This window comes from Acromyrmex echinatior, chromosome 1 (assembly GCF_024713525.1).
Source record: "Acromyrmex echinatior isolate Ae372 chromosome 1, ASM2471352v2, whole genome shotgun sequence".
NCBI classification, from domain to species: domain Eukaryota; kingdom Metazoa; phylum Arthropoda; class Insecta; order Hymenoptera; family Formicidae; genus Acromyrmex; species Acromyrmex echinatior.
The window spans coordinates 8,151,118-8,169,658 of record NC_141852.1 but is presented as its reverse complement, the minus strand read 5'-3'; the positions used below and the strand labels follow the sequence as shown (position 1 = coordinate 8,169,658).

At 28.5% G+C, this 18,541-nt stretch overlaps 1 protein-coding gene across 8 annotated transcripts in view; it reads left to right on the top strand.

The window, feature by feature from the left end:
- stol (voltage-dependent calcium channel subunit stolid) overlaps positions 1-6,104 on the top strand; it is a 113,775-nt gene extending 107,671 nt beyond the window's left edge. For all 8 annotated transcript variants that reach the window (XM_087409625.1, XM_087409613.1, XM_087409609.1 and 5 more), the window contains 2 exons: positions 989-1,292; positions 5,337-6,104. In XM_087409625.1, the coding sequence (XP_087265751.1) occupies positions 989-1,292; positions 5,337-5,625 (593 nt within the window). In that variant the 3' untranslated portion in view covers positions 5,626-6,104. The remainder of the gene's footprint in view (positions 1-988; positions 1,293-5,336) is intronic.
- The last annotated feature ends 12,437 nt before the right edge of the window (positions 6,105-18,541 follow it).

Below are 18,541 nucleotides of genomic sequence, written 5' to 3'. Positions count from 1 at the left end.
TTTAAGTAAAACTAATTAAATGACAGACCGGCAGATATGTTCGGTTTCTATTAACAATCTGCTGTCAGATAAGATTTTGCTTCATTTTTATTGATAGTCCAGCATCACATTAAGTTAGCAAAGTCTGCTTGATTTCTGCCGACAATTTGCTATCAGATTATGTTGGTTATGAATGCGAGTCTAACTGTGGACACACAGTTGATAGTTTGATCGAATTTAATGATAGTCTGTTAGCAAATTCAATCTAACAATAATTATGTTAAAGTTATGTTTCAACGATTCGATTTTATTTGAGTTAAATTTTATCAATTCGGTTCGATTCAGATTCAAAAAAATTAAGAACTGAAATTCGATTCAATTCGGCAAAAATAAAGACATCCAGCATGGACTGCGTTATTCGTATCTAAATAGTATATCAAATATGATCAATAAAAATAAGAGAAAGAGAGAGAACGTGGAGACGGCCAACTCTGATAATAATTACCGTTAGAAACAGTCAGAAATAGATAGACTTCTAATGGGTTTTAATAGACTTCTATCCGCTATAACTGCAAGCTTAATTGAAAAGAAGATTTAACTCCTATCCGTTTCAGTAAATAATTATTATATCTGCAGACAGAAAATGTAATGATAACTGTATCTAATGAAGCTCTATTTATTGATGTATCAGCATTTATAAGCTTTTACAATAGAAAAACTTGCCTGTTCTATCTGCAATCTGTATGCATCGAATGCTAACAATATCTAATATCCGCAATTATGGATATCATATATTTATCTACATCTGTATGCAATATCTATATACAATTATCTATAGGAATTTTGCAACTACGAATATGATTCCTGTTTGTTTCTATCTGAATTGAAATTGGAAAAAGCACTGGAACGGTTTTTTCCAATCAAAACCACTGGACAATTTTCTCAGTGCATATCTTTATTTACTCGAGTAAGTATTAAGGATTACAAGAAATATATTTATTTTTTTCAGACGACTTAATATTCACCGATGATGAGGAGACACATGAATTCGAATCGTTGACGCCTGCCGACTCGACAGATGAAGTAACATCGGATGAGAATAACGTATATGTGAGATTTCCAGTAATCGCGCCAGCGACACCAGTTTCGCCGCCAACTACACGGGCCACTTCCGCTCATTATCCAAGAAAATTACGTGCTTGCGAAAAGAAAACGGATTTGTATATTCTACAACCCGAGCGCCTCAACACCAGCGGCCAAAGCAATCCTCTGAAAGGAAAGCTCACCAATTGCCACGTAACAGGATGCGAAAGGTGATTTATAGCAATTGTTACTGAATCGCGTAAAATTAAGTAAAAGGATTGGAAAATTAAGTTCACGTAATTGAATAAAGCCGAAATAAAGAAATTTTTTAAGTATATCAAATTAAATTGGTAAATCAAATTAAATTGGATTATGCACATGCGTACCCAGTGAATATCATTCCGTAACATTTACGTAGTCATTATGGAACGATGTTACACTATTCTGTAATAGTTATATCATTTTCAGATTATGATTTGGTCAAAATGTTAAAATATTTTGATCATATTTCGCGCAGCGAAACATACATGTAATACATGTATACATGTATACATGTATACATTTACATAAAAATAACGCAACATTATCATAGTTATATTTATGAAATTTTCAGAAAATGAAAATTTATGTTATTTATTTATTCAAGTTACGTAAATATTACGTAACTATGCAACTAAACAGTGACAGCACAGGCATACATAACAATTACAGTCTTTCACGTCAATGATATACTTGCTATGTCATGTTTGGTTCGTTGCGCTGGTCTGTAACATTTACGTACAGTATGTTATATAAATGTTTCAAAATTACGCACAGTGTGTTCACTGGATATAAACTAATTTAAATTATATCAAAAGATATACATATGTCACATTTCGGAGAATATTTGATAAATTATAACTCTTTGAAGATGAATAATACATATTTAGATCATCCTCTTTTATTTTTTAAACGATTTCGTAAGCAAAATATTGACAAAATGTCGGTAGACTGGGAGCAGATTTAATAAAAATGTCAGCAGACTAGAGTGTGTCCGCAGCTTATAGTCTATTAGAAAAAAATTGTAAGTAGGCATTTCTTTTCATGAAATGATTCGAAAGGCTATTAATAGCGGAGTTCCGTAACTTATGCAATCATTATGTGTTTGTAACGACAGTTGGGCAGATATTATATATAGAAATTCAAAATGGCGGATCCGAATGTTACTTTTTGCATTTTGGTCCTTCTTAATGGATCCACCATTTTGAATTTCTATGTTTTAAGTTTTTCAGATTCGGTATCAGCGACTTCTAGAAAGCCTAAGATACTTTTTTAATACAAATCTGTCTACTTTCCAGATTCAATCCGATTTGAATCCGCCATTTTACATTTCAGAAAACGTTCATAACTCGATGAAAAAAAATCGCACAGTAAAAAATAAAAAGTTTGTTTTAAAGATGAAGATTCGCTCTTTAGAGTGGATTAATGAAATTGAAAAATAAAATTTCGTTTAGCCATAAAAATATAGTAAATATGATAAAAAATACTGTCTTTTGGCTCATATTACTCGATTTATCTCAAAAATCTGACTTGATGGGCATCTTTCGCTGACAGATTTGGATTGAGCGATTTTGAATCTATTAAAAAATGCGGATCGTGGTCGCCGTAGGAAGAAAAAATCAAATTTTGTCGGACAGTGTAATTTATTGAGAACAAGCACATAAATAGTATCCACAATTTATTATACTAATATTGCATATTATTCGGAATCGCTGTATAATAACAATTTATTTCAGTCGCATTTGTTACCAAAATAATAATTGAACCTCCTTAAGGAGAGTTCTTTATATCCAAGAAATTATTATCATTATTTTTTCCTTGTTTTCTTTTTTTCTTCTTTTTAAATAAAATGGATATATTATCCCGGATATTTGAAAAATATTCTGTATCTGGCCAGATAATTGCCCTACTGGATATTCGATTGGATATTAGATATCTGGTGTCAAGTTTTTTCCGGATATAAAAATTGTGTCCATAAAAAAATTTTACGATCGAATACATCTCTAAAATAAGTCGCTACTTTTTAAAAATGATGCTATTAAATTGATCACCAATATCTAAAAAATTTATATTGTCCATAAAATTGAAGCCAATCTCAAAATTCCAAAATTTAAAATTATATTTATAATTTGCCATTTATATTCATGCAGCAAAAGTATTTCAGAACTATTTCCAAGATATTTTATTGTAAGATTTAAAATATATTTAAAATATTTTTCATAAAATATTTCTGAAATGTAAATATGTCCAAGAAATCAAAGTTCTTGAAATATTCTTGTTTTTATAATATTATATTTCTAAAATATTTTTGCGAAATATTTTAATGTAATATTTTCAAACGTTCTACAAATTTTTACAAAATATTTCTGAAATGTTTTATTGAAATATTTCAAAAAATTATTCAGATCAATAAATGTTCCTTGTTGTGTAAGTAGTTAATCAAATATGAAAAGAGCTAAGAAAAGAGATATTTTGTCAAGTGTCTGCAATAGGGGAAACCGGAGCACTATGGGTCTCAGAGTACCATGGGTCATCGATTGTTTGACATAATCTAGAATGTTTAAATTAATATTACTGCGACTGTTACTTCACTGCCCATACTTTTTATCTAGGTAGCAGTGATTAAATTCCATTGTATTGAAAAGCATTGATCATTAATAGTTTTCGTGATATAATAATAACTTTTTAATCACATAAAAATGTTTTAATATTGTTTTTGTAATAGAAGATAAGATGCAAGTTTCTGCGCATCTTTTCTCAACTTATTACAAGTAATGATCTAACATTTATTTTTTATATTTAATTTTCTATTAAATGTATAATTAAATGCATAATTGAAGTGCTATGGGTCATATATTAAATATTCATGATGAAATAGAACAATACTGAAAGTATATATACTAAAAGAGCAGTTTATACTTCTAAGCAATTAATTTTATTTTATCGTAATCAATTTTTATTTTGTATTAATGGTTATTTCTCATTTATTTTTTTATAACTTTCTATTTTATTATTTAATAATTATTAGTTGTAATTATATTTTATTATATTAATAACTATGCTAAGAATGTATAAGTTAATTGAAAATACTTTTCAATTTTTGCCACCGTTATTTCTTGCATAATTCTACTGTTTTGTGTGACTTATGGTACCTCGGGTACCATGGGACACCATGGACCATTTCTTTAAAAATATATTTTTTTTCTTAAGAACTAATAAATATTTATTAATAATAAATATTTATTAAATATATTTATTAAATTTTAAAATATGCATTATGCTTTAATTATTCAAAAAAAAGATACAAAAATTTTTATATTTAGATGCATTTTTAAGAATTTAAATTTTTGCGACTCATATTTGCCCCAGTCTTCCATATATATTTCTTTAACAAAAAAATAACGGAGGATGTTAAAAAAAATGCCAATTTTTGAGTGACCAAAATCTGACCTCTAAAAAGTTATAATTTATCGGAAAAGTTAAAATCAGTATACAAAATATTAAGGGGGTCCTAAAGATGATTAGTCACATTATAAATAATACTTACACACAGATTATTTACATGTCATTGATACATCACTACATCAATATCTCACTCACGCATGCCACACATACGCATTTTTCGTATAACAATTATGTTTAAATTAGACGTCTAGGTCCAAGAAACTGTGCTGTTTCTTCATCCAAACTACTAGTCTATGGACTACTATTTCGTAAGTAACAGATGCATAGCTATCATATGAAACAAATGTCACGACGTGACAGTTGTAATGTTGGACTAAGAAATGGTAAAGAAGCTTAATTTAAAAATTTTTTGTCATTCTCAGCATAGACTCCACTTCACAGACACATATTAATGCGTAATACTTTAATCCTGGAAAAGGACAAATCAATAAGAGAAAAAAGTAATTATTATAAAATTATGTGTATTATTACAAATTATGTGGTTTAGCTGATAATACAGACGACTTTAAGATCCCCTTAAATATATAAGTATACAAGAAGCTATTCTTTCAAAGTCGATTCGACTAATAATTTCCGGCTAACAATATAAAGTGAAGCAGAGAACATATAATGTAATCCATAATGAATGCTATTTAATTTTTACAAGGTTCAATTTAAAATAAAAAAAAAACATTTTTTCTTAATTGTGCAATAAGTGTTCAAAATGTCTTCGTTACACCTATGGTGTATTAATTTTTTCCTTTTTCCTTTTATTTTTCTTTACGATGCAGACCGTTTAGCGTCCAAAAGATCCGTCACACCAATCTGATATTGCTGGTGGTCGACACGTTGTGCCCATGCGGCAGTAAACAACTAAGCATTGAACCCATCGAGGCATTAACCGAACCCGGGGCATGTACGGCAAGGAGAGAACGTCTGTATCGACGAAGACCACCAAAATGTATAAACTATCACCCTGAAGAGATGGAGATCAAATTTTGCGGTAGCGCCAGCCGTTTTTTTAACTACTCGTTGAATTTTATGTTTCTCTTATTCGTTATTACAGTGCGGCTTGCGTGACTTTGTCGGGATTAATTAATCGCGCGTATCCGACGTGCGTACAGACAAACACACATACATAACATACACACATGTTACAAATTACATTTTTAAAATGGATTTAGCGTTGTCGTTTCTATGGAACAGTTATAAAGAAGAAAAAAAACAATGTACTAAGTTTACAGATTGTCACTTGACACAAGAATGGTAAAATATATGTATATTATACATACAAATGATGCATAGTGTGTAACGATATGTGTGTGTGTGTGTGTGTGTGTGTGCGCGCGCGCGCGCGTGTAAACACACACACACACACAATATACAGAGTGTTTCCAAAAAATGACAAATTTAAATAGATAAATCAAATCAAGTTATAAAGTTATATTTGTTAAGTAACTCATGTTCTATAGCATCTCCTTAAGCATTAAACATTTACAGCTTAACTTTCTTGAATGCTATTTAATTTCTACAAGGTTCAATTAAAATGAAAAGAAAAACGTTTTTCTTAATTGTGCAATAAGTGTTAAAAATGTCTTTGTTACATTTATGGTGCATTAATTGATGCATTCTCTGAAAAATTCTAGAAGCGTTATCCCAGTGAGAAATTACAAGTCGAAAAGATGACTATTAGATGTTTTAAGTCAGATCTACATAGCACTCAGAATTCGAGTCGCAAACTTGCTGCATCAGCCAATCCGATGCATCAATTTTAAAAGTGACGCTTCGAGATTGGTTGACGCAATAAGCTTGCGACCTGCAACTTATGTTCTGCATCTTATGTAGATTGGGCTTTATAACACTATGTGACCGTGAAAATTTTTCAAAGTCACGTGGATTCGATTGTGTAAGAGACACGAACCTTTCTATTATTTCCCTAAGAGATTTAGTGAAGTTAGTTCTCATAAGAATGAAGTGTCGATTTAAAGTTGTAAATTTTGATTTACAACTTTACATGTAGCACGATTTCTATGATTCTAAGACCAAATATGATCACAAGTACATACATGCACATGCGTGCATATACATCGCGCGCACAAATACAATTTTTAAATGAATTCTTTATTAAACAAATTAAATAAATTACATTAATATTTTTTAAAATTTATTTAACAATTGAGCAACAAAAATCAGAAATCATCGCCAGAAGAGATTTTTTTTATGTCGTTTGTTTTGTATGATTTGTTCATGAAGTATTTATCTGAGGCAAGTTGCTTTTCAAAAAATTCAAGATAACGATATAATACATGGATTTTCAATAACATATTAACGCGATATTCCCAAAAGTAGTCATCATATTATTTATTATATATGTATAATATGCGGTTTTCAGCTCAATAGTTTCCGTAAAACTTTGAAATCATGTCTTCATGTAATTTATTTGTTAAACTATATTTATACACAGTTTTTGTTAAATTATATTTATGCACAGTTATAACAATTTATATACAATTTGTTATAAATATACAACTTTACAAATACTTTCTGAAGATGTCAAAATATATGTAAAAATTGTTGAATAATTTTTATACATTTATAAAAGTGTATAAAAAAGTGTATAAAAATGTAATAAGGATACAAAAAACTGAAGTGTGGTTAACATTAAGGGTTAAATCGATGCTTCATTCTTATAAGATCTAACTTTGCCAAGTCCCTTGGAAAAATAATAAGGGATTGTATCCCTAATATAATCAAGTCCGTAAACATAATTTTCGGAAAATTTTGTCAGTTGAAATTAGGCACATAACGTATGTTATCTATATGTATGATATTAATAATTTTAATCACTTTTAGGGAGAAGTGATAGAAACATGAAGTTTCTACGAGACATGAATTGGAATAACGAAACGTAAAAGAGGCATCTCTTAAATTCTTTTACATATCGCTGTACTTTTACACTTCTTAGAATTTTTGTTTACGTCACTTTTTCCTTACATTCGACTTATATTTCGATTTTTATTTTTATGAGGACAATTGGTTAGTACTGGCAAATTAATTTTGAAAACTTAATTGGATGTTCTCTTTGGCGCCATCCTGGTTAATGAGCATCCTTGTACGATGCACAATTTGCATCTAGTTGTGGCGAACTTGGGACGACTTATAGAAATTATTAAAAATAACTCAAATTGAATATAATTTGACATAATAAATTTAATAGCGTAGAATATGTATAAATTTATCCTGAAATGTTATTACATACCTTAAATTCTAACTCGAAAGCATTTTTCTTCTTAGTGTTCACATATCGGTCTAATAGCATTATTGTTTATTATTTTTATTAATATTTTAAAAAATATTGAAATTTTTTTAGATTGATTTTATTTCAGCATTAAAAAGATAATGGAAAAGTAATGAATCGTTACTTTTTAAATAACGATAACGAGTTACTTTTGAGAATCAAAAAAGTAACGGTAACTAGTTACTTTTAAAAAATAACTTTCCATTCCTTGGAAATAACAAATTAAAAGACGACTATTAAATACGGTATCGCCAATATATATAAATGCGGCAAAATTCTATCTTTCGTAAATAAAAAACTATACAGGATAGAATAAAAGGCTCTTTCAAAGTATTAAAATTTTTCACTTATGTTACCGACGAGATACTATTAAAAACGGTCAGCGCTTATGGAAGTTTGCGTGCTGGATTGTTCTACCTTTCGATAAACTTCGTCTCACTGTCTTACTCTCTTACTCTATTATGTTCTTACTCTTTTACTTTTTTGTTTATCCAATAAGTAAATTACCACACATCTAAATATAAAACAACAACCGGTCCTAATGCCTGTATCAGACTCGGACGATAACATTAAAATCAGTTTTAAATAAAAATCGAGTATTATTAAAATTTAAATATATATACAGTCTACTAAACTAATAAATCACAAAATTAGTACTATATTATCAGTTTCTTATTCTTAGGGGAGTATCAGACTACGGATTGACGATTGTCCGGTTCTACTTCAATCACGATATAGCGAGTCCATCGTAATTGGCTGAAATAGAACCGGGCAACCATCAATCGTAATCGTCAACTCATAGTCTGATACTCTCCTAAGAATAAGAAACTGATAATATGGTACTAATTTTGTGATTTATTAGTTTAGTAGACTATATATATATATATATATATATATATTTTTTTTAAATTTTAATAATACTCGATTTTTATTAAAAATTTTAATGTTAATGTTTGATTAAAATTTATGATTTTAATGTTATCGTCTGAGTTTGATTATCAATAAAGTTAATAATTGCAGAGAAAAATTGTAATTTTTTGGCAATATATAAGATATTATAGCATTAAAAGTATACGTATTTATTTATATAGCATTTATATCATAAAAAAACCACGAATTTAATAATAAATTATCAAAATATTTATATTAATAATCATAAATTTTTAATTGTCAGTAATGTCATCGTTCTTCAATTATCCCTGGGCCCTCATTGATAATCACGAAAATTTGTCCAGAGCCGACGGTCTTTAATAGTATCTCGGTGCTCATGTGCATCCATAATGAAATAATTCTTTGAAGGCGAATCCCCAAAATAAGACTTCGTGATGAAAGTAAGTAAGATATATTTTTTTTCACAATACTTTCGTTTCATTTTGTTTAAAGATTAAGGTAAAATGAAAGAAATATAGTTATATATATATATATATATATATATATATATATATAGATGCCTAAATAAACATCTTTTAATCGTCTAATTTAATAACGCAAAAAAAAACATTAATTGACCTAATTTTTAATGTTTACATCAACCGATATTTTAGACATTGATTCGCCATTAGTTAATTATTTCTGCGACGGATCTTCATCTTAAGTGGATTTGTAATCAGAAGATAATTCTAGAACCTTGTAAACAAATATTGCCATCGCATGATTTTATGTTGGAATCAAATAATATACAATCTTCAATAATGATTGAGGCTCCTGAATATTTGCCATATAGGATCATGACATTATAAGCGAGAAATGACATGTTGAAGTTTCTTACACGCCATTTGTAAAAAGAATTAGAATAAAACAAAATAATGAGATCGCTTTAAAACACTTGTAAAAATGTGCCGAAGCTATTCTTATCCCGTTCTAACAATCAATACCTAGCAAATACAATCATGAATGCTATATAACATAAATGTAAAATGATGTATATTTACATATATATCAGATAGCAATTACTGGATTTATCTGTATTTACTGGATAATAGTTGTAAAACGTACGTGAAATGAAAATAAACTATGCATATACATTGAATAAATGTTTTGATGAATGCACTTCACGTACCTTTTATGACTATTTATTGACTGTCGGAGAGAGGGAGGTGGTAAGAATAACTTTGGCCCATTTTTACAAATGCTTGTAAGCAATCCTATTATTTTATTTTACATAAATTTTCTTTATTTATGAATGGCACGCAAAAAATTTCAATTTATCATATCCTACTCACGATCCATAGGATCCGCGACGACTACTCATTGTCAGAAGTCTTAACGAAAATCAATTCTAACGCTAACTTTAAAATCAAACACATATTATTTAACAAAAGCTATTCAATTGTATGAGTTTTCTCAGTCTTTTAAGTTTGTTACCATTTTCTGGAAACATCTTGTATATATATTTCTATCTATGTTACAATATCCGGTTATTCCAGTTTATCTCTGGTAAGCAAAAAAATATTTACGTGTGCAATGTCATAATTCGTACGTCGAAATTCATTCTCGACGCCGAACTACGTGTCGATCAATAAGTGTCGCACGTAATACGACGCTCATGAGAGAGAACGAGAGAGAACAGATTTATTGGTACTAATATATAGTTTGTTGGTATAATAAAAAAAATTATTTTGTTGTCACAACAAACATGCAGCTTTTATTTTACATGTTTTTTTAAAAAGCAGAGTAAAACTACATATTAAATGATCTTATCAATTTCAATGATCTTGTTATACATATTATTAAGGTAAAAACCTTGAGTAATCTTCTAAAGATTTTGCCTATCTCTCGTTGTTTGTTAAAAAGTTAAAATTAACAACAGAAATTGATAATATAAATCAGGAGATACGGTAGTGTCTCGGTGCTAAGACGAAGCGTAGCATCATAGCATGAGATACTGCCATAGCTCCTTTATGCGCAAGCCGGCGAATTGTAAATAGAGGGACTTATATATTTAACTCATTCGCCACGTTCTACATGATGAAAAGTTAGGAACCTATGTAAAATCTCGCTTTGCATAGTAATGTGTATGCATAGATACAATAAAACCTCTCTATGAGAAGGATTCCATTATCAAAAAACTACACTGAAACGTAATGTCATAATAGTGCGCGGTTCGGGGGTCTGATGCTATAACGTTGCCCTCATTTCATTCTAAAATAATAATTAAATTCAAGAGTTCAGTGGCTACTGTTACTTTCCATTCATGCTATTATAACACGAAAGAAATTTTTCGTGCTATTTCAAGGTTCGTTGTTACGAGATACTAGTGTAAATACATAGGTTTGGATTGAATCTTGTTTCGCTTGGAAAATTATATAAACTCACACAAAGCAAGCTTCCACGTGGGTTTACAAATTATCACGCGAAACGAGGTTCAATTTAACCTGTGTTTAATCTTTTAGTGGATGTCTTCTTAGAGGGAGAGGACAAAATCCATTGAGTGCATTCAGGATGACAATCGCTCCCTAAGCGATATTGTTCTAAATGCACTCATTATATCCATACATACATTTAATGCAAAGTGTGGTTGGGTTTTTTCACTCCATGAATTCATAAATTTTCACGTGAAAATATACATTGTATCACAACCGTTCAAAACATTAGAGAGAGAAATTAACTTTGATTATGAATAACGTGTTAAACAATGAGTTTTAAACAAATGACGACTAATATAACATATGTTAAGATCACTGAAATCGATGAGATTGTCATTAATTCACTTTTATCAAAAGTAGTTAAAGTTTACTGTCATAATCAACTATTTGATATTGCAAGATTATTTTATTGAATAATCTCACTGGATAAATTCGGTTATAAAAATAAGGATTTGTTGCTGAGACAAAATATGAATTTATCTCTATCAAATATATCTTTCAGTTGCAATGAAACAATTTATGATTGTAATAAAAAGTTACTTAAAAATATTAATTATATTTGTTGGAAATAATTTTTTGTGTTATCTGTAAATCATATCATTATGATCACAAATTAATGCTTATCTTACAATAGTAATTTATCTTACGATAGTCAGTTACGATAGTTGCGGCAGTATATTGTATTTGTCGAACTATTTTGCTTCAAAAGCGAATTAATGTGTTTTCTATAATCATACTTATATATATGAAGTATATATCTATCTGTTTACTTGATCTTGAAGTTTCTTGTTAGTTTGAAGTTTTTGCATTCTATCAAACAATATTGATAACAATAAAATCAATTTCTTTCGTATTGAATATGCAACGATAGTTTCACTATGACATAATACTTTTTTTATCTCACACAGTTATCATACTGCGAGATTAATGAATGATTCAAATATTCGATTCGGGCAATTTAATCTTATAATTAAATAATCTTAGATAAATTAACGGAGCAATTTAATTTCCTTGAATCATATTCTCTTCATTGTTGCCGAAATCGAATTTGTTTTCTTTGTGATTTTCAAAAAGTTATTACGGAACTATCAAAGGAAAATGCTAATTCTTTCATATTGCGATTTTATCTGTTGACTTTGTGTCATAGAATCAATCCATTATGAACTATCAAAAATCTTTCCGGAATGTTATTATAATATTTATAATTGATAAACAACAAAATTATATCGATCAAAAATTTTACATGAAAAGAAAAAGATTTGCTATTGGAAATGTTGTTAGAATTAATTAAAAATCGTGGTTCAACAAATTTATAGTTACGATATATAGACAGCCAACTTTTTATGTTACAATAACTGTCTCAAAATTGCATAAAATTAATGATTTATAAAGAATAAAGTTTAATTTTATAATACGACAGATTTATTATGACAATAAAGCTGATTTTCTATTAAAATTATTCCAAATGATTTTAATTGTTCAAAACTTATTTGTGTCGATACTATTTTGGTAAAACTTTTGTTATTATATTGAAAAAAGTTTAATATATGAATAATATATTAACGATTAAAAAATTCCCATTTCTCTAAATTTTTTTTTTATATATTGAATAGTTCCGTAATAATTTCCTTAAATATTTTCTCTTTTCTTTGTCTCTTATCGACAATATATAAACATATCTTTCATTTTAAATATCTTAGTCAACGCCAACTAAAATTTAATATAACATCAACGTTATTATTTCGCACTTAACAATGTAACTGTTATATAACACTATGTGTTACATTACATTATATAGTGAGAAATGATAATATTGATGTTAATGTTACTTTAGTTGGTTGACTGAGATATTATTTCTAACAATCAATGAATTATTTTTCTATACTTGATTCTAAACTAAATGTCCATTATTCTGAAAATATTCTCTAATTTTCAAAAATGTTGCATTCGCAAGTTCTCTGTAATGTTCCAAATATCCACACGTATAAGAGAATGATGTTCTTTATCAAGCTTTTTTTTTAAATTTCTGCTCATTTTATATATTTTTTTTTATTTTTATAAGTTTTCGGGGAAGAAATGTTTTTTTTATATAATTTTATATAACTGTATACAAATGGACATATTTTATATATAATTATATATATTTATATACATTTATATATAAAACGGTTTTTCTTGGGTTATAAGTTTTTTTCCATTTTACATCTAATCATTCCGGAGAAGTGGATTTATTTCTGCATTATTGGAGTATACCTATATACATATTTATATAAATTTAAATCAAACAATTAGGATTAAATAAAGATAATGATGATTTGAAAATATGACAAAGTCGGCAATATTAAGTATCAGCATTTAGCAAGTTATAGCATTTTTGTTTTAATATTTGCGAAAGAGTATGACATCTTCAATATATACCGCGAATCCATATTCGCTACTAGAATCGCTTATTTGTTGAAAATTACTTTGAAATTACCAAAGATATTCCCGTTACTTACCATCAAAGATTCTGTATGAATAGCAGAATGACATTAAAAAATGATAATGGTGTCTAGATCATAATAGACTATGTCATCACTATGTTATCTTTCAACGTCACTCTTCTACTTACGATTTTACATTTAAATAAGAAAAATCTCTTGGAATGTAATATACGAAAAATGTTCACGCCTTATATTCGAGTAACATTCGTATGAGTTTAAACTTTCATAACAGAGATACGACTATGTTTTATTACCATGAGTCTAGTATTATGCGGATTATAAGCTTCGCTCATCCCAGCGAAATTATCGAAATTATTTCTCTCATAGATGTTCATAGATAATGTTCAAGAATGTCTTCCTGTCTCTTTAGATCTTTCGTATTAGAGCATTCGTATTTTATTGTTCTTATAAATGCATAAACTGGCGCACTCGGGACGATATTCAGAGTCGTTATTTCTCGGCAAATAAGAATCTTATGTACATAAATGCACAAATGTGCGTACGTACATGTCAAATGAGACATTCTTGTTCACTTATAAATGCAAGTATCCCTTTCCGATTTATGAGCTTTCAATATGTTAATAACATAGATTAAAATAAAACAATTAGTATTTTTTTTTATAAATATTTTTACGCACTCATGTTAAGAGAATAAGTCAAATCATATTCAAAATCGAGATATGTAAAAGACATCTCAATGATTCAAGGATATTTTATACCTCATTTTTGGAGATGCATGCTATCTAGGAAATAATTTTCTTGAAAAAGTTTGCTTTACATTTTTAAGCATATATTGCTGAAACAATAGATGCGAAGAAATATAAGATATATCAAAAATTTCAAGCAAAAATTTTATGAATTTAAAGGTATTTTGCAAAGATAATTTAAAAATATTTTGTATATTCAGATTTTTCGAAAATGTTACATTTTTCAAAACATTTCTCCTAATCTATTATGGATCTATTATTATATTTACTTATAGATTATATAAAAAAATATTTAAATTTTTTATAAAATTAAAACTCTTTAGGAAAAATTTTTATTGTATAGTAAAAAAACTAAAAAGATCACTTATTCCAAGGGTTGTTTTATTTCACATATAAAATTACTTGTGAAAAAATATTAGGTGTAGTAAACAGAAATCCATTATTTTTCCAATAGATGGCTTTAGTAATCTGTATCTCGTCTACGCGTGATTACTTAGTAATCTGTATCACGCGTAGACGAGATACAGATTACTAAAGCCATCTATTGAAAAAATAATGGCTTTCTTTTTACTACACCTAATATATGTTTCTTATTTTTGATTAATATTACAACGTATCTAAAGCTTATTGAAATTGGAAAAGAGAATACTTGTGTGCATTTTTTTATAAGAAACAATTGTAAGCATCACCTTAAATTGTCATTTAAAATGTATGATGCGAATAGTGCTAGAAATCTGTGTCAAATGTTACAAATAATCAAAATTGCAAAGCAATAAATGAGCGATTGAATGGAACTTTACATGAGACACCGGAAGGTTTCCACGACGCACAAAGATTAACGATTTCGTCCATCACGACGGTTCGAATATCTGAAAAATAACAATGACTCGATAATTGCTACGAGTAACACCACGAAACTATGTAGCTCTATTATTATTATATTCTATTATATAGCTCTAACGGTTCTATCACGCTGATATTCGCGACATTGGGTTTGTTCTCGCCAAGCGAGAAATCGACCAATTCGATATAAATCCGTCAAATGCGACAATACATCGGCTTAATAATGTAGAGACATTTCGATATCTACTATCAATCTCGTTAATTAATTTTTGTATTTAATTTGTGTATGAATATTAATCTATTAGTACTATTTTATTGCGCTTATTATTCCTTATCGATTATTATCAAACAGCCTGAGCTTGTTCCAAGAAAGATACAACAAATCGATAAAAACAAAGCAGCAAACGTTTTTCATGTCGCGGAAAGAATTCTGTAAAGCAATCGTTACACGATTTCGCGGATCAAACATATTTACAATCGCGCTCGCTTAAGGGGTTATGTCTATCCGGTAAACAAGAATTGATTAAAATGGATTGAAATGGTAATCCATTTGAATCCATTCAAATGCGTACTTTAATAATATTCATGATCCATTTTTACTTTTTTTTAGATTCAATTGGATAGAAAAACTTTTTTTAAATTTAATTGGATTGAAAAACTGCTTTTTTCATTCAGATTTTTTAATTGAGCAGTATTTATGATGCACTTAAAGAATTGAGGTATATTTTTACGAATCACTATATTTACGAACCAGCCATTTCAGTAAAAATAGTTTTGAGAAAAACTTATTTAAAGTTTCAAGTGCAGTTTACACTCAATATTTTTCAACGCGCACATAGAATCATCTGTTCCAAGTCCATAACATATCATGTACTTATTAAATATAGGTTTTTGAAAAATCTATTTTTGACTAGGCGTGTAACTCTTTAAAAGAAAAAAAATTAAATCTCCGAAACAAACATCAACAAATTCTGGCGTGAGATTTTCGATTTTGAGAAAATGAAGAACAAACTCCAAAAATCCGACGCGCCACAAAGAAATTTTCCATCCTCGTGTCATAAACGCACATATAACGGAAAATTATTTTGCTCCAAAAACAAAAAATTATATAATATAAAGGAATACGAGTTGACGTCGAATGTCTGTTTTATAAAGTAAGGTACATAGTTATCGAGCTTAAATTAGTCTTATTTCTATGATCTAATAATGTTAAAAATAACGTAACACCTGTTGCTTTTCCTAAGGAAGGATGAAAAGAAATAGACTGTTTACCTTGTAAATTAATCTTATATTCCAGTTTTACCAGGAGACACGGTAGTGTCTCAATGCTAAGACAAGCAGCAATAGATATGTACGTCGGAAACCTTCGCGGAATCGCATAGCTATCGATACAATCGATCGAACGACAATATTTCTACTGAAAATAGAAAACGCGACGCTTGATGCAACGAAATAATTGATAAGAAAATAAAAAGAAAGAAAGGAAACAAATCGTAATCTATAATATACGCCGTTCTTCATTTGATATGAAATAATAAATAAAATAATATGTTTTCGTTAACGTGGATAGGATATGATATGCGAGAGGGAACATGTAGCTTAATACACTTGTGTAATCATATGAAAAAATTTAGTACAATTAAAACAAAAATGGCTCTTAATTCCGATTGCAACTATAATTCCGATTGATGTTTTATTACAGTTTTGTCTATTATCGTTTTCTAATTTAATCTTTTATAAACATTTCGGGATTACGATAACTGTTGTAATGAAGTGATAACAATTTTTAATAGCAAGTAGCTGAAATATTATATTGATATATTAATCATGCACAGATATACTCCTACAATTGATGGACGCGTTAAAGTTTGCTTTTTCTCGGTTATTTTGTAAATTATGAAATACACAATAACGGAAATTACCGAGATATATCAGTTAACACGAAATTTTTTAATCAAAGATGTTTGTTGATCCAAGTAATCTTAGGAATTCTCTAGAAAAAAGCAAGAGAATTGAGTAAAATGTTAGTAGTGTATCAGCAATTTGCTAGCAAATTCAAGCAGAATATCGCAGCAATATATTGGTCAATTACATTTGCACTAAGTTCGTATTTTGAACAAATCGATATAGTATAAAATGACTGCCAATAGAAACTGAAAACAGTTTGCCGTTTTATAATTATTTAAATGAAGTATATTATTTAAATGGTTATGAAATTGCAGATTCTTAATAATATTATTTAACAAAAAATGATTTTTAGCTTAAGAACAGGATGTCTATAATTTTTTGAGTAATAAAAACAATCTTGTTTATCAAATTGTTTTATTGCGTCACAATTTGAGAAATAATATATAATTAAAGTTGTAGGAAAAGTCATTTTAATATATTTTGACATATTTTAACTACGATACATGTGACGTGTTCTAAAAACATACTTAATTTTGTAAAACGTTATTAAAAACGTAAAATTTCAATATCACGTAAGTTATAATATATCAAAATTCATCAAAATAACCTTTTTTTTATAACTTTACTATCAAATTTTTAAAAACTGTACGTGATAGAACAATTTGGTAAACGATCACATTCAGCATTTTTAAAAGTTACGGGAGACGATTGCCTTATATTGTATAATTTCTGTGCACTTATTTTATTAAACAGCATTTATTATTAAACAGTGTGATCCGTTATCATATTCTGCTAATGAATTTTATTTTTAAATTTTTGCTGGCATATATTCTGGCAACAAAATTTGTAGCAAACATTTTGCAAAATTTGTCTTTGACAGATTTGGTCATCTAGATACAGTACAAAGTAATTCGCGTGTACAGAAATGTTAAAGCTACATTCCTCACGCTTTCGCGCGAATTCGAAGCAAAAGTTCTTATAGAATAAAGAAACATCAATATTTGAAAATAAATGTTTTCTCATGATATTATTTCAATTAGTTGTCAAAAAGTTGTAATAAGAAATTGCGCTTAACGTATGAGATTTTGATTTTAAACAGGAGTAATATCCACCTTTAAATTTTTCGTAATCGCGCAAACTCGGCGATTTGCATTGCGTAAAAAGGGGTCAGGGGCGAAGGGGTGTTGAAAAAAATGTGTTGTAACTACGACTCAGTATTTCTCTGTAAATGAAACTCTACGTTACCTGCATTTGAAAACAATTTTAAAGACTGCAACCATGTTACACAACCTTACGTTTTATATATAATCAGTTTATAATTAATTGATAAAATTAATTTTATTTATAGATATTTCTAAGAAATTTCTATCTTAATAATTCTTTAAGATAAAA